We start from the raw sequence: 23,017 nt of genomic DNA on the forward strand, positions 1-23,017 counted from the left end.
AAGATGGAAGTGGCATCTTTTGTTTGCTTGACCCTGAAAGGCAGAGGAAGTTGCAGACTTTATTTATTCAACCCCAAGACATGGGAACTTACAGAACATTGTCACTTCCCAAAGAGCTTTTGTTTTTATTTTCCTTCTCAGGCTGTGTGGGTTCTGTTTGCCTTATGGATTTTTCACAGACAGTTTGCTACCCGCCTTGGACATCTGTGAGTGGCTTGCACATGGCTGTCAGTTGCAAGAAGGTTCTTTGTAGCTGCATGCAAATAATCACGCTGCTTGATGGCAGAGATCGCTCCAGTTTTGATCAAAAAGCCTTACCACTAGATTTGTTACTGACCTTTCTAATTAGAATGTGTATTATTTCAGAGCACTTTTGAAGTCTATTACATCAGTATGATGACGGATGCTAGGAAGGAAGGCTGAGGGAAGTGGTCGTGATCAGAATCTGGCCAACACAACAGAGCACGTGGACTTTGCAAAACTCGCCATCCCGTTCACAGTAAATTTCTGCCTTTAGGTGATTATTTTATTGTTGTGTTTCATGACAAAAAGCAACCTTTAAGAGAACAGGGCTCCTTAAGAACCCAGGAACATACAAGTTATAGAAGGTCAGGCACACAAACAGCTATCTCAAAGGCAGACTAAAACCAAGTGCCATTGTGTGACATTAGACTAAGGACCTATTCAGAATATTTGTAAAAAATTCAAAAGTATCTCTGTCATGGCTGCCAGTTCCCAGAAAATGAGCCTTGGATCTGACCAGGGGCTTTCCCAGCAGGTCTCTCATGTTTGTTTGGCTGAGAGTGCAGACACCAACCCTCAATTTAGAGAGAGAAAATGACGGAAGGACTTTCGATGTATGGAGAACTGTTTTGCATATGGATCCTAAGAATAAAAAAGGCCTTTTTGGTCTTTGTGCTGCTGCTAAGACCACCAGTACTCACGGTGAGCACACACCTGCACAGACGTTTACAGCTGCTCCTGCCAAGAGGAAGTGCAAGCTGTGAGAGTACCTAACCTAATCCTAGGGAGAAATCACCGAATCACAGAATACCAGATTGGAAGGGACCTCAAGGATCACCTGGTCAAGCCTTTCTTGGGAAAAGCACGGTCTAGACAAGATGGCCCAGCACCCTGTCCAGCTGAATCTCAAATGTGTCCAGTGTTGGGGAATCCACCACTGCCCTGGGGAGATTATTCCAATGGCTGATTGTTCTTGTTGTGAAAGATTTTCCACTTGTGTCTAATAGGAATCTTCCCAGGAGTAACTTGTACCCATTACCCCTCGACTTTTCCATGTGACTCCTTGTAAAAAGAGTCTCCATCTTCTTTGTAGTCACCCTTTAAATACTGGAACACAGTCATAAGGTCTCCCCTAAGACTCCTTTTCTCAAGGCTGAACAAACCGTTCTTTCAGCCTTCCTTCATACTTCAAGCTTCCCCGTCTTTTGATCATCTTTGTGGCCCTTCTCTGCACCCTCTCCAGCCTGCCCACATCTTTTTTTTGTACAGCAGGGACCAAAACCAAACACAGTATTCCATGCATTAATGAAGGTGGCTTCTTGGGCTAAACGCTGAATGCTATCTCCTAGACTGAATGACTGTACATATGTTCTCACTTTTGTGTGCTGCAAGGAGAGGACTACTGGTGGTGTGTGCTGCACTGCAAAGCTGCAGGCATCCTGCAGAGACAAAAGGCTTGTGCTTGGGGTAGGAAGAGTGGCTTAGCTACGCTGTACTCTATAGATTATTTTGATCCAAAGATCGATGTTACAACCCACAGCATTTTTTACAGCAGTTAAGTAAATAGAAGGCTAATGGCAGATGTTTTCATTTAAACTTCAAGAAAGGCACTGCCTATATGTTAATTTGGAATTGGTGTAATGAGCCAACAAGACTCTGAATTACAATAAAAGCAAATTTAGGAATGAAATCTACTGGAGACTTAAGTGGTCTCAAGTGCATAGATAGATTTCTAAAATAATAGCTGCAATCCAGCATAACAAACATGACTTGCTTAAAAACAAAAGCTGGAGTTTAACTGTAAACTGCAGTTGGCTTTCAGTCCCATGAGAAACTGCAAGCTATTTCTTCTTGGAGTAACTTCTCAGTAAAGGCACATCAATGGTGCCCTGAAAACCATGTACAGTGGGACTAGGACCACCCAGTTCTGCTTTTTTCCCTCAAGGCTTACCAACTCTAAGGTCCTTAGGTACCAACAGGCAGATTTTCTGTGAGTGCTACTTGTGTTCACAAATGCTGGGGCTCTGTCATTGGGCAGAGTCAGGTCAAAGTGTGGGCATGGCTGGCTGCAGGGGCCAAGGGGAGAGCTGTACTGAGGTACAGCAGGGAGCAAGGAGAAGGGTAAAAGGCTGCGAGAGCATTTGGGGACGCAGAAATGGAGGAGCTGACAGCAAGTGTTGGCTGTGAACTAGGGGGGGTGGCCCAGTAAGCTTGGAAAGCAGCTTGAACAGGGTGGGGAAGAAGGAAAAGAGGGTAAGAGGGGGAAGATCAACATGTACCAATGTGTATCATGTTACTATAATTTTTAAAAATACATAATAAACATATTTAATGTATGTTAACATATTAAACATATTTAAATATTTAAACATATTTCTGTGCACCTGCACAGAAGCTCTCAGTGGGGATTTCACTGGCTTATCCTCATGCTCGCAGAGGGGTGTGGGCGATTCAGGCTGATCAGAACAAGCACATAAGAGAAAATGGCCATTTTTACTCTTTTCCAATATAAAACAATGGATTCGTTTTTTATCAAGTTTTTATCCTGAAAATGAGTACCACACTGTTATTGCTTTGTACAATATTGTTCTCTTAAACTTCCACCTTACTGAATGCACACAGGCGCACACACATGCACCTGTCTACTACAAAATCTTCTGTTGAGATTTGCCATCAGCAGCAAAGCACTAGGACTGCCACTGGCCAGACTTACCCCAACTCTTCCCTCCAAGAAAAAAACTCTTCAAACTGTAAACCCGATTCTGCTTTGTACACTGGTGAAAACTGCCAGACCAATCTTGCAGAACCACGTCAATAATCTCCACACAGACTCATGTAGGACAGCAACTGACCACTCATTTTACTTCCTAATCTTTGTCCCTACCTGTTCTCTGTCCCTGCAGCCAGCGGTGGGAACGGCTTAAGCCAGCTAAAGACAGAGTCTCCAGCGGAGCTCAGAAGGCATTCACGCAATCAGAAGTGCAATCAGAAAAGGATGACAGTCCTGCTGGGAAAAAGACTGTCCAAGCAGTTCAAAGGGTTCGTGACTGAACTGTAAGCTGTTTCATGTTTGGAAACAGTGTCATGGGTAAACGCTAGTACACAGACAAATAAGATCCTGCAAAAGCAAGTGACGAAATTCCAAAAAAAGTTTCAAAGCAATGGCCACTTCACTGGCATTCCCTTCACCTCCTCTGCCAGCGCTGTGGCAGCAGAAAGGGCGGGCAAGTAAGTGGCAGTGGAAAAGGTTTCCCTTCTTCCAGAGATCTGGCTGAGGTATGAGAAAAAGGCAGGAGGGGACAAGTTCTTTCACTGAAAGTTTTGCCAATTCCTCCCAGGGAGACTCGTCCTCTTCTAGCAGCCAACTCTCCGCAGGTGGGCAAAGAATTAAGGTGGGCTTAAAAGAACAGCAGACAGCTGGGAGGAAAGCTTTGTTGTCAGCTAACTTCCAGATGCTTGCTCAGGACTTGCTCAGTCCCTGTGGAGGCAGAATAGGGTGGAGGAGTAATGTTCACAAAGGAGGGAAATGGGTTCTTCTCCAGGCAGAACTTTTTACAGAATCGTCTCCTCCAGGTGATCTACTAATAATCAAATTAAAAATCAAGCCAAGTTACCTACTGGCTCTTGTGTATCCCTAATTTTTAGCCTAATACCAGGCTGTGTCACAGAGGAAGCAGTGTTTGATGACGTGGTTTAGTTAATGTTATCCTCGTGTCTCATCTGTTTCAACATCTTTGTCCAAATCCCTGGACATTTTTTTATTTCCTGGACTATGCTGATGTTCTGAAGAAAGATCCCAAAGAACTCAAGAAACTATAATTCGACAATGTTTCATTATTAAAGAAGGATAAGATTTGTCACTGGATTCTGATGCGTATTTTCCAAATTATGTTTACTCCAACAACTGAAAAGTCATTTCAAGTAAAACAAGACTCAGTAAAATGTTAAGAAGAAATACTTTGTAATTTAGAAATAGCATTTGTTCTTCAAGTGTTAAAGTGCCCATTTGCATGTGATAATTCAGCTCAGCCAGAAAAGGATTTTTGTAACAGACATGAAAAGAGAGTTTCAGGAAGATAAATGCCAAAAATAATTCTGATACATCTAATAAAAATTCCACTAAGATAGCTGTTTATAGATTATAAAACTCAAGTTAATGTACTGCATGGGAAAATGTAATTATCTAAGTGCTGAAAGCCTGAAATGATTTTTTTTTTTTCTTAGTTTATGGAAATTTGCATCACCAGTTAATGTTTCCAGCATGCTTGAATTTAACACAAACATTTGGGTTTATGATTCACTTGTACTGTAAAACATGTACATTTAAAACAAGCATTATGTGCACAGATATTCAGAAAGCAAAGCTTATGGTGTTTACGATGCATTTGATGACTGTGACAGTGACCCTGCGCCCCAAACATGCCCTAACTTGTCAGTTCGTCACCGTATGAATTAATGGTGTATTTATACAGTTCATGTCCTGTCTCCCATGTGGGACTAAAATGCAGATCAAGAACATTTCTGTTGGCTAACAAGCCTGCGCCCCTAGTGCAAAGCTGTTTTCTCTGCTGTCCTGTAGCACTGTAACATGATTATTATTAATCCTGACCATGCAGTGCTGAGAGGTCCCACTCACACTGAGTGTTGTATAACAGAGTGGTAAACAGCTGAGGAAGCTGACAGAAGGCAGTCAGCATCCTAACAAGCCAGTAAGGCCAAGGAATTTGCCCTGTTAAGCAGGCGTAGGAGGAACTCAAATGAGAGGATGAAGACAGTCTCCATGCTTGATGAGATCTTTGTAGCCACCAAGTTAGAGAAGCTAGATCACATTCAAGTAACCCTTAATCAGCTGTGTACAAATCACTGGGACTGGATGGCACCACCCCTGTCCTTCAAGGAGCTAGAATGAGATACTGCAGAACTGCTGACCAAGTCACACAGCCTCTCGTTACAGTCTCGGTGACTAGGCACTGGTGATTGCCAGCACCCCAGCTCCAGCGGGGACCCTGGCAACTAAGGCCCTGTAATGACCAGTCTAACTTCTTTTTCAAAGCTGTAACGACAGACATTTGGTCTAAGCTTGGTTTCCACGTACAAGTCAGGCACATCTCTCTGAAATTATTCTCCTATCGTTCTCTTTCATGTTTTGGACTTACCGTTGATGTTTACAGCTGGCAACACTATAGACATCTTTGGTCTTCTGGTCTTGTTATGTGTGGTGGCTGGCAGTAACAGGTGGTCCTGGAAAACCAGGGAAAAGATGTGTTAAAATCTACCCTGGAAGCGCAGAGCTGGGAAAATTCCTTTTCATTCCGTCTTACAGGCATTCCACATAAAACTATTTATGACAGCTTAGCAAATTCAAATTGTTGAGGGAGTCTTCCAAAAGTCACAGCAATTGCTCATGCTGTGTAACAGAGAAGAAACCCCTATCGCATGCAGCAGAATACGAAAAAGCCTTGATCATGTGGAAAGAGATGGAAACTACTATTAGGCCCTCATTCAACAGAGCACTTATGTATATGATTAAAGTAATTTAACTTGACTTCAATGACATTTAAACATATGGTTAAGGGCTTTGCTGAATTGGAGCCTTTACTCACAGTGCTGTCTTCTTCATATATAAACATCATCTTGCTATAGCTATGTCAAGCTCTACGCCACACGCCTCGTGCAGCAGGACTGTATCCGTCAGAGTTGTGACAGGGTGTGAAATACGAGCTCTGCTGACAAAACCTACCAGGGAAGTTTGATGGCAAAGCTGTGCTTTAGCAGCTTATCTCAACTGTGAGGTGGTTGGGTGCTGCTGTAAGACAGCAGTGTTCAAGCTAACTACCCTGGGTTTTAGCAGTGGAAGCTGCAGCTGCAGAAGACACGCTGGATATGGACCTGAGCTGCAGGGAAAAATGCAGCCTTGCTTCAGTTTTTTTGCTGTTGCTGAACTCAAATTTCTCAGCTTGCAGCCTGGGAAAATAATGGTTCTTCCTTTATCAACTGAAGTAACAGAACATAAGAGTGCCCGTCCAGGCATCTCCCATATTGTTGTGCTACGCTGACCTAGGTGGAGCAGGGAAAGACTGCTAAGGACGAGGTAAGCTTCCTGCGCCTTTCAAAACTTAGCTGCCCTGACGCAAGGTTGCTTCCCTGCACCATCTCAGCACGCAGTGGGCATTGTGAGGGAAGTGTATTTGCTCTCTTCTAGTAATTAGGAACAAAACACTGTGTTTATATAATCGACAAACTGAGTTTAAATTTCTAACTCGGGCTCTAAGTGAAACAAAAACTTGCCAATCACCGAGTATCTTTTCTAGGTCCCAAAGAATTAATGGAAAGGATTTTCTTTCCAGCCCCTGTGTTTGCCCCTCTCCCAATCCCAGCAATGCCAAATTCACCCCCAGTGTCTCTGAGAAGAACAAAAGCTGGCAAGTGGCACCATGTCAAACACGTGGAGATCAACTCATTAAAAAGTTTTTGCAACTGTCCTAAAACCAGGTCCGAACATCTGCCTTTCACTTTTCAAAAGCCAGCATCTATCTCACATGGTTAAAAAGTGGAAGCAAGTTTGATGCTCTCATCTCATTTCATGCTTTCCCATTTGTAAAACTCCCACGGTATTTTACAAACAGGGCACTCAGAAACTTTACATGCAGCTTTTCTGCTCCCTGTTTAAGGGTATGAACAGGCACACAAACATCTGATGCTTTTGGCCAAGGTTATCTTTTTGGCAGACTGAATTAGACTTCCTTCAGGACACAGTTGTGAACTTCTTAACGTCAGGGTAACTGTATTTTCCCCATTTTTATATCTAAACGCTACATTGTTATGCCTAACATTCAGGGAGCTGAGTTACACACAAAGTTAGGTGTTAAATATATCGAGATATTCTGTAGGCACATTGCAGAAATATAACTCTTTTTTTCCCACCAAAAAATCCCCCCAAAACCCAAATGACTGACCATGAGAAAAAAACATTACTTCAATAAATGACTATAATTAAAAACATCTTGGTACCAAAATTATAAAACCACTCTGGTATAATTCTCAGACTACATATGTAATTCCCATTTCATTTTTGAACCACTGAGATTAAGACAACACTCAGTAAGACAATGAACTTTACAGAAAAACCATTCTTGAAATTCAGTGTCCTCAAGGGAACAGGCCAAAGATAAGATGACCATTAAAACTACATTTTGTGGCAATGTCCTTGTCATGATTTGACAACTATTTTTAACATCGCTTAAAAAATGCTTATCCTGTTTTTTTATTTATTTATTTTTCAATGCTTCTGAGAGTCCACAACTTCACTAACTAGCAAAACACAAGTACTGCATAGATGATCAGCTGTGAATCATTACAAGTAACTCCTGTTTTTTGCTAACATATCTGAAGATTGGTACACTAGTTGATGCTGGCTTAGTTTTGCTTAGAATGGCACCTTTATTCACTGTATGTATAAAATGTATTAAGAACTATCACAAACACTTCACAAATGGAGTACCTCTACAGAAATAAGCAGCAGTGTCATGACAGAAACACCAAATTTCTGGATAGCAACAAAACAAGGAAAATTCCCCAGGTACCTCCTGTACCATTACCTTTCTTGGCTGCACCACAGGAGGTTCAGGTTGGACATTCAGAGACAGAGCATGGTTCACTCAGAGCATGGTGCAATCTTGGAACGGGTCAGCAGAGAGCTTGGGGATCTTGGACGTTTCTAAGGCCCAGCTACACAAAGCCAATGCTGCCCTAATCTACTGTTGGCAACAGTTCCACTTCAAGGAGAAAGTTGGGCTAGGCACCACCAGAGGTTTTCTCTACCCATTTCGATGCTGCTATGATTCTCTTTTTGCAGTCCACAGGACAGACACTGGTAGTACCAACTTCTCATAAGAGTCCTGTGGTAACTACAGAGGCAGTGCAAACACCTCTGACTTGGCCTTCACAAGCTCTGTGTCTCCTCCACCATGGTTAAATTTAAAGACTTGGCTCAGACTGACTCTGCAGTTAACAAATTGTATTTCCATGACTATAACACAGCCAAACTATGCACTAATACTGCTGGGCAGGTTCAGATTCCACCAAACTGATTTGATGGAAAACAATACTTTATTCTAAACCTTGCATTGAAAATGAGATGTAAAATTCACCTTAGTTCTGTCTCACCTAGAAGCCTTTATTTTTTTTTTTAAATACCAGGAGTTAGATTAAATCTCAACTAATTTTAGACTTCTGTGAATGATGTTTCAAGAGCTGCAAAGAAGAAATGAGCAGTTCACCACTATCTGCTCTCCTTCCTTATAATTCTGGCTTAAAACAAAAACACCCAGTAATTTTTTGAAATCCAGTCTGCCCACTAAAGTGGGCAACTCCAGCAGGTATTTCGTTCTACACTGATAGCGTTGGAGATGACGGGAGCTCCAGAGAAGACTGCTGCTCTCCAGTGACTCTCATGAGAATGAGGTCTAGTTCATACTGGTCAACCAACGTCCAAACACCTGAAGCTGTATTAAATTAATCCTGCCCGGACAGTCTTCTTTCCCTGCCTCAGAGAAACAAAAGGAGCACTGTTTTCTACACCACAATTACAGACATTCAAAATCAAAGGAATATAAGAAGGAGGACAGATACACAAAGTGCCAATATAATTCACTCTAACCTAGTGAAGTGAACTTAATTTACACAAATCACGGCAGACCCAACACATCCTGCTCAGCCACACAAAATTGCATTAGAGCCAGAAACTGGTAAGATAAGAACTTCAATAACTATTATCTGTGCACTGTTACTAGTAATGCCTCCACACACAACCTGGCAAGATCAGCTCACTGGATCTGAAATGAAGTGCATAGGGAACCGTTTTTCATGACACTGCTCTGCTACCCAAGACATTAAAATTAACTTCCCATTAGTTTCCAGACGCTGAAATGTCTCCTAAAACTGCACAGCAAAGCAGTACGTTCAAGTATCAATTCACCCGCTACTCCTCTGTTTCACTGGAGCAGTTCGAACAGTGTCAGAGGGGAGTCCCAGAGCCTTCTGCTCCCACAGCAGACAGTGAGACAACGGAGTCATTTCCACTTGCGCTGTGTATCCAAATGTGCTTTGGAATTGCTGCACAACTCGTCAGTGTTTCAACACCAACTTTGGAGAAGACACACATATAAAAAAAGCTGTAAGTCCAAACTGCTACCCAGAGCTAACATGCAAGATGCACAGATGGTCTGGAAGTTGGATACTGCCTATCTCTACCACAAAAAGCCACTTTTAAAAATCTGGAATTAGCAAAATTTATACATCTCCCTAATAATCTTTATCTTTTGTATGCAGGAATGTCCCTCTGACAACCAGTCCTAACTTGCACAGTTTCAGAACTACCCTCATTCCACATTGAAGGAAAAGGTAGAAGTGGGTGTGCTGCAGACCATCATAAATATTTTGCCTACACTTCAGCTACCACCAACATTACCAAGTCACAGAGTCTTCAAATAGTCCACAACTTTTATTTGAAAGCAATACCTAATTTTTTTATATGCAACTCAAATGAGCATACGGATTAGCGATTAGGAAGAAATTAAGACATTTAGAAACATTGTTTGAATGTATTTATAACATGTAAAATATTTTCTCCTGTCCTATGCTGTTCTGAAGTATGCCGAATTCCATCCCAGAGGGGCATGTGATGCTTATTACTCACCCCTAATTTTAAACACTAGACAAAAATACCTAAAATTAAAATGCTGTTTGTGATATTAACACATGGTATAAAACTGAAAATGAATAAAAGCAAATCTTACAAGTCAGCATCTGGCCCATAAGCATGAATGTCAACCAGAGGCAGAATAAATCACAACTATTACCCAACAACAGATGGCCTTGGCTTGGGCCAAGATTTGCACTTAGATGAGATGACAATTTAAATAGGCGATGCAGACCTGAGACTGCTGGCAGAATGACTGGAAAAGTATCAGCCTGGAAAGACAGTGTTTCAAATGAGACCCTAGCTTTACCATTCTCATTTTGCTTTTGATCATCTCTACAGTTCAGTGATTTGAAGCCAGGTGAGACTGACAGACAGATAAATATAGATACTAAAAATCCAGACACAAATGTATTACCTTAATTTAGTAAGCTGGGATACAGAAACACATCTTTTCCTGGGAATAAAATCTGAAGCTCTTATTTGTTAAACTTCTGATTAATAATCACATTTATTAAGTCCTTGCCACCATAAAACATTCAGGGCACTATGTAATTAGAATGTAATTACCCAGAGTTGTAAATGTTTAGAAATGAGGTGCCCCAATAGAATGAAATTCCTCACTGAATCCTTTTACTCTGCTGGCTATTTCAGTGCCTGCTGATCTGCTTCTGGACTCAACAACACATGGAACTGCGATAAAGATTTTAAGGCTTCTTATATAAGATCAGTGTTGTCAGGGCTCTAACAGGGATTAAGCTTTGGAGTGTCATGTATCTCTAAGTCCCACAGTCAACTGGCAATGGGAATCCTGTTCCACCGTCCTAGAATATTCCAAAACTGTCTGCTCCTGCAGCCTGAGTCTCATGACATGTGGTTTGCTTCTGAAAGTCCCTACTACCTAGATAGATGAAAACTTGCAGGCATCTCAGCTTTCATTCATTCATTCAAAAAAAAAAATGTTTGTAACTCTCACAGTTAAAGGACATAAAGAAAACATCATCACTGCATACCATGAAGTTCCACTAAACAGAGAGAAAACATGCTACTCAAGGGTCTCTTTGATTTTTATTTTTTTTTAAACGATCATAATTTCATTAGACTTACTCTTGGCTTTTAAATTATTAGAACTAGCAATATTGCTTGTTTTGGCTTTTGCAGTGCATGTCCCACCAGCAACACTGCACCCAACCACAGATGTTTTCCCCAGGGAGCAGTATGCCACCTAGCTATAGGCAATCCACAGAGCTCCTCCTCCATTTCTGTGTATTTGAAAGAAACACGAAGGAATTAATCCTTGCAGCATGCCTCTGATGGAGGAAATTATTACCAGTGCTATGGGGAATGTTCACAGGAGACGTGCATGCATTTGAGGGATACTCGAGTGACACAGGACACAAAGGAATGGATTTCCAAACCCGCCAAGGTTCTGCACTCTCAATGAGCTGTCTTTCCTCCTACCCCTGAGGTTACTTATCTGTCAAATAAATTCCCCTAGATTTTTCTTAGCTTCTTAGTTGCTGTGCTTCGCTACGGGTAATCATTTTTCAAAAGCCTTTTCTAATGCCTTGAGCAAAAGCATTACCTACTAGAAAACAAACTTGATTTAAATGTGCTTTGTGACAGTGTATTTAGCACATCTGCCTATGCAAACACTGCTCGTCACGCTACCGAAGGGCACGCCATGCCTATGACCCTTCCCACTGGTTTGGGGCATGAACCCTGCACAGTACAGATAGGATCCACCTAGGAGCCACGACTCCACTCACTCCTGCAAAATGGGCCCTATCTCACATCTCACAAAGACTTTGTCAAGGTGTCTAAATGAGCCCTGCTCTTAAGAGATCCATCTCTGATGAACTAAGGATAATCTTTTCGAAAACAAGTGGCATTTGCTACTTTAAAGGAATAAAAGCTCCAAGGAGGCTGGATTAAAATACCAAAGGAAAACCTTAATGTGCTGTTCTCGTAATTTGCCTTGATGAGGAGATTTGATCTTTACCATTGCCTTGGAGACCAGCTACGTGCTAGAATACTGCAACTAACAAAGACAGTTGCCAGAGCAGAGTGGGCAAATACAGCCAGGCGCCTCAGTATGCCAAAGGGTACTCTGTCCAGGCAGCTTCAGAAGACTTCTTACAGTAAACAAACACTGTAGCTGGGCATTTTTTCATCTCTGTTTATGACTAAGAGGTCTCCCAGGGAATTTTGCCTCAATCTCTTCCAGCCTGAATCTTCATGCTGTGATTCTAGGACCGTATTGCAATCACTGCTGATAGAGGCTGAGGAGCTTCCCACATCCCACTGAAGTGCTGGCAGCTTCCCAAAGCTGCCAGGGGTACCATTTTTTTTAATGGCACTACTTTTGGTAGCGTTCAACATGTCCTAACAGCTTAAAATCTTATCTATTAACTATCTGACCACACCTAGTGATCTCAAGATGAAGCAAGTAGAAAGCACGGATTTTTTGACCATAAAAAATTGTGCATAAAATCCGTGTATCGTCTTTCAAACTTATTTTTTCTGAACACCTTCAGGGATTTCAAGTCATTGAGATGACACCAGACCTTCTTTAGAGGTATGCTTTTGGCCATACAAAGAGTGTGAAACAAAAATGTGCTTTTACAGGTCCAAAAAACTGCATGCAACTTCAGAGACTTCCCTGCATAGGTCCTCTGAGGAGCTGGATGTTTTAAAACCCTGGGCTGACAGAGCCAATGAGCCAGCTTTTTGTTCATAAACCACAGATTTCACACTTTTCGAAAATTTTCAAAATAATCGTTTCAGGCTGTCTGGCTGCTGCCAGATGTGATGTTTCTGTCCTGATCTACTCAGGCCACTGAACCTGCACTGAGCAGCATCGCAGCCTTTGGCGTGCGACTTAACCAGGAAACGGCACCTGTGAAGCTGGAACTTCATTCTCAGGACAGCCAGGGCTGAACTTCAGCAGCTCTGGACACAAAAGGAGGCTGTTCTCCAGCGAAGACAACTTACTGCAATGTACTCATGGCCTAGGGGCTGATTCTCATTTACCCTGACAGTTCCCAGCACGGCAAAGCACGCAGCACAGATCATGGTGTAAATGAGAATCAGGTCTTGGCATATCTGTTTCTGGTTTCCTCTGTCAGTTTGAAGAGGACGTGTACGAAAGTTTACAAATTTGTAGAGGAAATGGCTGTATAATTTCACTATTGATTTGGTTGGGTGATGGCAACCATATGGTGTCCTGAGGATACATCACACTGGATACAGCACTGGTATGTCTGAACATGCCAGAAGTTCCTGCAACATTGCTTTCACTATCAGCGGATGTTAAATAGGGCAGTAACTGTAGAGGGGAGGGTACCTCTGAAACTATGACTATTCTACCATTTCAGTCTGACCCTTATATCTGAAAAGCATGGGGATGGTTTTAAGAGCAGAAAAAAAAGTACAGAAAACCAGTTAAAACCTCTACACAAACAGTGACTTATAGCCACAATACTGCTCATTACACCATGAACTGTTAAGCTGCCTTGTTTTAATAGTCGATGTGTCTTTTTTTCTTTCTTTTTCTTTTTAGAGGCAGACCTTATAAATCCAAGCAGATTTACCCACCCTATCATGGCATCATGGATCTTCACAGGGAATCCATGACATTCAAAGATGAGTAGGGGAGTGAGTGAAAGATGGGATAATGACTGCAAGGAATCCACACAAAACCCACAATAAAAATTCACAAGGTCTCAGCCTCTCTGCACTGGCTTTTGACAGCCCACCCTGGGAAGTCCCAGTAGCTTTACTACTTTGGGTTTAACAATAACCATTTAACTTAATTTGAAAGCATACTAGTTCTGCATATATTAAACTTGAAGTTAGCTAGCATATATTAACACAGTTTGGCTTTGCAGCATACTTAAAGAGTTTGCAACTGAGAATTCAACTCCCAACACCTAATCACAGAATTTAATTACTTTTCTAAGTTTAAAGCCTATTTTGGGGACAGGGCAGGGAGGACAAGGACTGTCCCATAACAGGAAAGCTCCCAGAAGCGGTGGGAGTAGAGCTTCTTTTTATGCTTTTATTTTTGCTAAAAGTGCTCCTATCCACACCGATGCTGTTCAAATCACAGTGTTTCTGTGCACAGGTGGTTTTTACAGCCTATACTTTGCACACAGCAACAAAGTGATGAGATATGCTTTTTATTTAAGTGTTTTACCAGAAATAGCTCAATCCCACAGTCAATAAAATGTCTTGCAGTGTAAGATTACACCTTTCTGACTTTCCCAGACAAATTTTTATAAATAACACCTAACTGCACTCTGGAACACTTTCTGGTCACTGTCCCTGCAGAAGAGGGAGTTGTTACCCAGTTTAGTTCCCGCATGAGAGACCTTTTAATGAAAAAGTCTTTAGTGCCTTTTATTGTCAACTGCGCTACTGCCAGATGTGATATGGCCTGGGCTCCAAAACTAAACTAACTGGAAAGCACCTCGCTGTGAGTCAGAGAGCCTTGTGAAAATCCCAGAGACCTCAGAGGAATGGAAAACTGACTCTGTCACAAGCCTCCTTTGGAGCAGTTTCCTCCATTCCCTTCAATGGCAGCACTGCTGCTTGTCTATGAGCAGGGCTCAGCTTTGGAGGTCAGCACTAAGCGTTTTCTCAGTGTAAAGGAGAACTAGAGGCAAAGGACTTCTTCCAGATTAAGAACTAAAAAGGTTATAGAGACCTGCTGTAAACTGTGTCCTTCTCTGCAGTTCACAGAGACGGCAAACATCAGTAAAGCAAGAACCACTTTCTGTGTCTTTTCCTTTTGGATTGAATTTGTGTTGCATCGCTTTAAAGACCAAAAGGAACACAAAAAACAGAGGTGAAATGAAAGTGACCTAGTTCAGATTTTTAAACAGACTGCAAGTGTCTCAGGCTTAGATATTTATTCAGATCATCTCTCCAGTAGCTCTTGACTCCCAAAAGATCCAAGACATAACAGCAGCCACCATATGATTCTATTTTAGAACAAAGAAATCTCTCCAGGTGTAAAAGCAGAGGACCCAGTTTCACAATGACCTGAGGCAAATTAAGCTTTCCTGCTGCTGAAGCTGTTCCCGATTTCCTCTTCCTGCCTGTCCTGGGCTGGGCATGCCTGCTGCTGCTCTCCTCCGACTCCAAGGAAAGCCAACTCATCTTGCTAAGATGGAAACAAGCAGTGTGTATAGATAGGACTTTCCCCTCCCTGTCTTCCAGCCACCAACCATTTTCAATTACTGTTTTAAGGATTTTCTAATAAAGATGTGACTTCTATATTTTTAATAGCTATTAACAGATTTCTCTTCCATGAACTTCCCCAGTCCTTCCTTGAACACACGTAAACTTATAGCATCTATAATGCATTTTGGCAAGAGGTTCCACTAGTCTACTTTTATTGTAGGAATCGCTTCCTTTCCTTGGTTTGAACCTGTGTCCTCCTAGCTTAATTTGCTGCCCTTTGTTTCATCTCATATCCCACTCAGTTCCCTGTAGGTAGAAGATCAAGGTTACAATTGAGAAAGCAAGAATAAAAATGCAAGAGAATCTCATTACTCCGTCAAGGTTTGAGAAGGCCAACACAACAACTTTCTAATACACAACAGACTATAATGCAAAGCATTCCTCAGATGCACCAACGGCAGCTGTAAAGCAGATGTCCTATAAAGGTGGAAAAAACTGATATACTATTCAGTTTTTCTATTTTCATGGTTTACAATCCCTTTACTCAACTTCCAGGGCGAAAAAGGAGGAATTATGCCTTAAGGTAACACTGCAATATGCTGGTAATTAGGTATCTATTAGTCAAACAGTAGAATCCACCCAGTGGCCTCTGAGAAGGAATCCTGTCTCTCTTCAGGAATAGCAATATAAGCACACTTCCAGAAGACAGGTCTGTTAACCTTTCATCCTACTGAAACATCTATCTTCATCCTGTTAACAGAGTGACACCAGCTGCAAAATGACCAGCTATTCCCAAGCTCCGCGTTCCTCTGCAAATCCCTCATTCTGGAATTACCCAAGGTGAACCTGCCTCATTTCCATCCAAGCTCTTTGAATTTCACTTTTGACTTGAAAAATATCCTAAATAAGAGGCACTAAATACTATCAGCCTTCCCCTGTGAACAGGGAATACTCCAGGAAATCAGTTAGCAGAAGTTTGCATGTACATATGTTAATTAGGCACACCATGAGGCACAGCAAAGCCAGTCCAATTGCAATAGAGAGTGAGGTGAAGGCACCCCATTTGGACTTTATTTCTATCATAAACATACTCTTCCTTGTAGTTTTATCTTTTTTTGTTTTTATAGGAAAGAAAAAGAAAGGCCATGTGAACAAGGAGGCACAGGACAGAGACTGGACAGAAATCCAGCCAATTAAACTTGTCTGCAGAATTGCTTTGCAAGGCCCGAAAGTAAAGAACAATGCATGCATTTGCTATGATGTAATTTTGGTTTGGCAGCAGATTAAAAAAAAATTCCTAAATGCAAAGTAAGAGGATGTGAAGAAGAGAATTCTATGTTTAAGTAAACAGTTTTGGTTAGAATCACATAGGAAGGTTTTTAAGGATTTGAAAATGCTTTGATAATTTGTGGAAATTAGTTGAGTTTCAAGATAAACTGGAAAAGGTACGTCTGTATGAATAGCTGACTCTGTTCTGAGCTTCTGTGAAAACAAAACAAAACAAAAAAACATCCCAGCTTGTACTGGTGGAAAAGTTTGATAAGGATCAGATTTTCTTCTAAAGGCTGTCTCAATCAAACTGGCATCATAAAATTCAAAAAATTTGCTCCAAATGATTTGAAAATTATATTTCTCTGCCATTTTCTGTTCTTCCCATGGGCTATATAAGCACAGAAATGCACTTCATCTGTAACTCCCAGTTGAGTCTGTCAATTATCTTTGTAGACTTTACAAAGTTGTAAGACCCAAAAGGAATTAATTGTTTTATTACTACTACCCATAAAAAGAAATTCCCCTCCTTCTCTAATTCACTGCAGCAGAGCTCTGCTTTTGCATAGCATCTGCAGGCTATTAGTTTTGCAACTGCAATCTGTAATTGCAAAAACATGTAATTTAGGTAGGGCATGTGAATAAGATCCAGTAAAACCAAAAAGGATACAATCTAGATTCTTTTCTTCTCTGACAAAATGTTAACCCAAAGTTTCTATATTTGCTTGCAAGACCTCAGGTCTTCTACATAAGACTAATTCTGGATTCCCAGAATTACGGCCCAGCTGGAGGCTCTGCCCCAAAAGAGTACACACAACACAAACTGGAGTGAGGAACATTGTTACCAACAAACACCTTTTTTCCGCTATTCTGCCTTTGCAGCCCTGCCACACAATCAGAGAGCCAACCAACGCACAAAAATGATGTGGTTTCACGGGCACGCTCCTTGGATCCAGTATCATGAGATGGACTGAACTGTAAATCCTGATTTCTCTCTAGATCAGATTCCCTATGAAACAGAAACTGGATGGGTAAAAGAAATTTACGTCAGGCTTTCTCCAAATGCTGGATCAACGTAACACCGTGGTTCAAAATTCATTTGCTAATATGGCCGTCCTCTGCTTTCTCTTCTGACCGAGTTCAAAGGACAGCAAAGTACTAGAATGCTTTGATCTCACTTTGTGGTGAGATCTCCATCCTCAGAGGTCTTCAGAGCCCACCTGACGATGCCATGGCCAACCCCATGCAGTGTTGTTAACAGCCTTCCTTCACACAGCGGGCTGGCCCGGAGGGCTCTTCTAACCAGCATTTCTAAGATCCGTAAGGGCCTTGTCTCAAATTTGGAAGAGTCTGTCAAGATAGAATTCTACCTTACCTTTTTCCTGTCTTACTAACTTGCAGACCACCCATGACCATATGAGAAAGATGTTGACAGCAATCAGGGCTACATACCCATGAGAAATGTTTAGGAATAGCTATAGAAGTCAATGAAAGGCCACACGGTCTGACTGAACACTCTTCTGACAAAACAATTTCCTTTCAAAGCAGCAGAAAGCATCCTTTCTTACAAAGCAAAAATGCCCACTCATGCAGGTAGTCGGGTACGCAATAGTACTTTAAAATCCTAACTAGAAGCAATTGTCAAGTAGAGTCCAGGCTTCAACCTTTTTTAAATCAAGGCAATTAATTTGATCACAGTATGTTCAGTCCTACAACATCTATGGCATAAGATCCAGCCCTGGTTTGAAATTACTGTCTTCTGGCCTTCTGCAGCAACAGAAATAATTTATTTAAATCTCCCACTGAATCTCCGCACTATGTAAGATAGCTGCAAGGCAAGAAGTAGATCACCTGCAGTTGTCAGTGCAGCAAATTCATCATCTCTGACAGCTCAGCCAAAGAGGGAAACGGCCAGAACTTGAACACAGATGCAGGATTCAGTCTAAAGGGCAACTTTTATAAAATGGATCCAAAACATGTTCTCATGAAAATAACAGTTATATTTATTACTGCTTCACAGGTGAATATACATTTAAAGTTTTGGATAAAATACTGCCAGACTGCAAAAGTCCATTTTACAGAAGCTGCTAACTATTCTGAAAAGCATGCACCTGGTCTGTCATACTGGACAAAGGGATCAAACTGTTCATTAGCCCAAATACCAAACGTGAGCTGCAAAAAGAACATGCATGTCCTTTGCAGACAGGTTATCAGGTACTGCATTCAAATCTGGTTTGAAGGAATAAAATGACATTTGTCCAACAGCAACTTACATCTCACAGTCACTGTGACTTTCTCCCTTTCCTGATCCATCCGCTGATCTGTGATTGTTGCTAACCTGCTGGCAATATATTCACTGGGGAGGCTAACACATATGGAGGAGGACACAAAAAAAATTGAAAGCAATGAGTGGTGAAAAACAGGAATGGCTTTCAAGGCTAATGACAGGACAGAATAAAATAATAGTCAGAATTAAACTCTAGGCCAAAATCAGTGAAAGCCAAAGCTCAGTAGCAGAGGGTGCTCCCCTCTATTCTTCCTGCTCGGACAGCTGCGGTTTCCCGCTGTTCGCCCTTGACTGCCCAAGAGCAGGCAGTGGCAGCCTAATTCTAATCTGCAGCCAGAGAGACGCTGCTTCTGAGAGCGCAGCAGATGTACAGGAAATTAGCAACAAATCTTTCCTAATTGTGGAAGTTGAATCAGCTACACAGACGTAGAATCATAGAATGGGTTGGGTTGGAAGGGCCCTTTAAAGGCCATCTAGTCCAACCCCCCTGCAGTGAGCAGGGACATCTTTAGCTGGATCAGGTTGCTCAGAGCCCCGTCCAACCTGACCTTGAGTGCTTCCAGGGATGGGGCTTCTACCACCTCTCTGGGCAGCCTGTGCCAGTGTTTCACCACCCTCATTGTAAAAAATGTCTTCCTTATACCTAGTCTAAATCTACCCTCTTTTAGTTTAAAACCATTACTCCTTGTCCTGCTGCAACAGGCCCTGCTAAAAACATTGCTCCCATCTTTCTTATAGGCTCCCTTTAAGTACTGAAAGATCGCAGTAAGTCTCCCAGACTGCAATGAGGACTGGGAGACCTTACACCAGAAGGACTGGAAAGTCTTTGTTAGAAATTTTTGTTACCCCTCAACTTTCTGGAAAAATCAACTGACCATGAGTTAAGACTCTGGGAATCTCCTCCTGCCATCCATCTTTTAGCTTATACACTCAAGGTACCTGAATATAAGTCTTAAACTCTCCGAGGCCAATTCCTTTTCATTGAGACGGAGGTATCACCTCCCAGCAGTGGCAAGAAATGATGTTTTAGGTCACTAGTGGAAAGCTGTTTTATAAATACCGGTAGTACTTTCAGTAAACTGCCTTTGACCTGGTTTTAAAAATTTAGGTCTTGTTTGCATGGTCAGTACCTGCTGGATAAAGCAGCTTTAGCAGCATCTCTCTAAGAAACCTAAAGAAATGGGTGCTCTTCCTTCTCTACCAATCTATCATGTTCCCTCCTCTGATTTCACTACAGAAAATGGTTTCCCCCTCCTCCCACATTCTGCCAAAGCTGAATAAAAGCATTCCTGTATATAAATATAATTTCCCACAATGCAAATGCCACTGCCAAAACTACAAGAATAAAGCAACATTGAGAGATACAGAAAGAAACACAAGCAGGTAACAAGGAAACAAACACTCTCCCCAGTCAGCAGCAAGACTGCGTTCTTGCCTGAATCGCCTCGATTACCCAGAGCTCTGCAACGACTTCAGCTCAGACTTGGGTGGGTCTCTGTACATCTTGGCAGCAGGGACAGGCAAAGTTCCTAGGCCGCCGACGGCTGGACGGTGGTCTGGCACACTCGGGTCAGGGCTGGTGCTCCAAATCCAAGCTGCCTTTTGTTTTTCCCAAAATGTCAGTTCAGAGACAACAAGGTTTTAACACCAAGATGCAGTGGGCTGAATCCAAATTTGACAGCAGCGTTTTAATCTGCGCAATGTGTATTGCATTACAGATGCTTGTTGGAAAGATGTTCCTCATTCTGCAGATCCCAGGACATCTGCATGGGTAAGGATTCATCAACTATTCATAGTTTCTTCTAATTAAAGAGATACTCAAGGCAGCAATGTTAAAGAAGTTGTCACCTCTGTTACTAATAATCTCAGTTAAAACAAGAGAGTATGAAGTTTCCTTTCACTTTTTTGCCTGTTGGTTTGCATAACTCATATTTACCCCATCCTGATGAGCTTCCTTCTCACCACATTTGTAGCTAAGTTTCACTTCTAAATCTCAATTTTGAGTGCAGTTTTGTTGCCAAGTGCCTGCTCTATTTGAATTTCTAGTGTTGCTGAGAAAAACATGAATCAGTTCTAGAAACAGACTTCATTTTATAAGGGGAAAAACGCCTATAAACATTTAATGTTTTTTTCCCAAAAAAGAAAACCTGAAACCAAAACAAGAAAACAACTCAGTGGAAAATGGTCTGAAAAGGCATAAATAAGTTACACGATTAACTTGCACTTGTAGCAAAAAGGATCTTGGGTGCCTGATGTTGAGGATTCTTCCTTAATCATCCCCAACCTACCTTACAAAAGTGCACTTTGGGATGGCTGGGCATATGCTACAAACGGCTGAGCAATCTGAATCCCACAGCCACCAGAAACAGGAGGGTTCCTGCTCCTTCCCTCAGCCCTCGCACCTTCCCTGCCAACTCTCCTGCGAGTTCTCTGAACTCTTCAGGCTGTTTTTCTACCAACACGATAAAATGGCTCAATGGATCTGACAAGAGAGTGCACAACCAAGGAAACGTTGACAACAGGAACTCTCTGGTGGTGGTAAACTGTTTAATCGGCTCACTGGTCTTCACCCCAAAAAAATCCTGCAAGCTGCTCATCTATCTAGAGAAGAGACCACCTAATCTTGAAAAGTGCTGTGGGAACTTGTATGAGACATCAAAACTTATAGCACTGTGATGGAGGCAAAGCACTATGCACTTTTAATGACAGAAACTGCAGTTTCCTTAGAAAAAGCTTCCTCTTGTGACAACAATGGTTTACTTGGAGCCTGGTCTGAAGCTTGACTGATAGAGGATAAACAGGGGTGCAAACTGGTGCAGAAACATCACACTCCTTGTCCATCATGTGACCGTGCATGTGAGTAACTGCCTGTCTGCCACAGCAATTGAATTAGCAAAATCACAGGCACCAGATTAGATTAAAGAGAGTGAAAGGTCAGCTTTGGGAAGATGAAAATGTAGAGAGATGCTGGCTTGCACGCTACTCAAAAGACACTCCAGGCTGTAGCTTTCAGGCTGAGCCTGTCTCTCTTTCTGGAGAGCAATATGTTTTCTTCTATCAGTACTTGCCAGCTCTCAACCACATTTAAAACAAAATGGCTTGAGCAAATAGAAGCCTTTCATCTCCTCACTTAGGCTGATATTAATTTTTTCCAGCTTTAGCTGTCTGACAGAGTTGTCTAGGCTCCCCTTAAAATCCAGGAGAGAGGCATCTCTGGAAGGAAATTCAGTCCATGCAGTGGTAGGTGTTTGAGATAGGTGGGGAAAACTGAGAGGAGCTTTTCTGCCTTCATGAAGCGGAGAAGGAGCCTTGCGCAGCGCTTGAGAATTCGTGGGGCCTGGTACTCCATAAAGCAGCAACAGCAGTCTGTGAAATGATTTAAGAAAATAACCTAGATGCAAAGAAGTTAAGGAAGAAAACCAGAAGTATTAGAGGAACGCTACAAATCAAGCAAACCTAAGCCAAACTAGAGGAGAGTGGCCAGGGCATTGAGGAAAATTTTGTGACCTTCTGTCCAGCATTGGTGAGACCATAGCTGGAATATCATGTAAGGTTTTGGGTCCCCTTCTTTTCTGCCAGGCAAAGATGGATGTGAGGAAACTGGAGAGGGCCAAGCAGAGGCTATCAGGATGGTCAGGGCCTGGGGCACGTGGTCTAAGAAGAGAGATGAAGGGAGCTATGCTGGTTCAAGAGAAGACGAGGGGGCCTATCTAGGAGCTGAAGGGAGTTTCAGAGACAATGGAGCCAAACTCCGTAGTGTGGGATGACACACCAAAGTACCACAGCCACGTGTGCTGGTTTGGGACATTGAGATTCTTCCCCTGCCAGGAGGTGCAGTCCTACAATGGGTCACCACAGAGGTGGAGGGTCTCCCTATCCTTGGAAGGTCCCAAGACTCGGCTAGACCAAGCCACAGCCGATCTGATTCAGTGCTGACAAAAGTCCCACTTCAGATTAGAGACCTGCAGAGGTCCCTCCAGCAAACACTCCTATGATTTTGTGAACATTCACAGTTTGAGCGCAACTGTTGGCAAGTGAAAAACAAAATGGCAATACTGCACAAGACTGTTAGTGGATTTTTACAAAATCCTTTTCATTAAGGATTATCTAGAAACTCTGGTGTATGGGGAGATGGTGCCAGTGACACCAAAAAGAAACGAACGGGTGCAGTTCTCTGCCTTTATCTGTGCACATCTCACTTGACATGTGCCACTACCTTCAAACATCTAGAACTACAATAAATGCTTTTGCCCTCAAGTATTTTAATTACGTACCTTTTGCTTGTGAAACAAGAAGTCCTAAGCTAATTTCAACATTTTCTGCCAATATTC

The 23,017-nt window shown here is 42.1% G+C and overlaps 1 protein-coding gene across 4 annotated transcripts in view; it reads right to left on the reverse strand.

Annotated features, from left to right (window-relative positions):
• Positions 1–23,017, reverse strand: part of ATF6 (activating transcription factor 6) — an 81,293-nt gene that overhangs the window by 14,647 nt on the left and 43,629 nt on the right. For all 4 annotated transcript variants that reach the window (XM_086462548.1, XM_086462550.1, XM_086462549.1 and 1 more), the window contains one exon: positions 5,400–5,484. In XM_086462548.1, coding sequence (XP_086318674.1) covers positions 5,400–5,484 — 85 coding nt within the window. The remainder of the gene's footprint in view (positions 1–5,399; positions 5,485–23,017) is intronic.

Source organism: Leptosomus discolor, chromosome 3, assembly GCF_034619465.1.
Source record: "Leptosomus discolor isolate bLepDis1 chromosome 3, bLepDis1.hap2, whole genome shotgun sequence".
NCBI classification, from domain to species: Eukaryota; Metazoa; Chordata; class Aves; order Leptosomiformes; family Leptosomidae; genus Leptosomus; species Leptosomus discolor.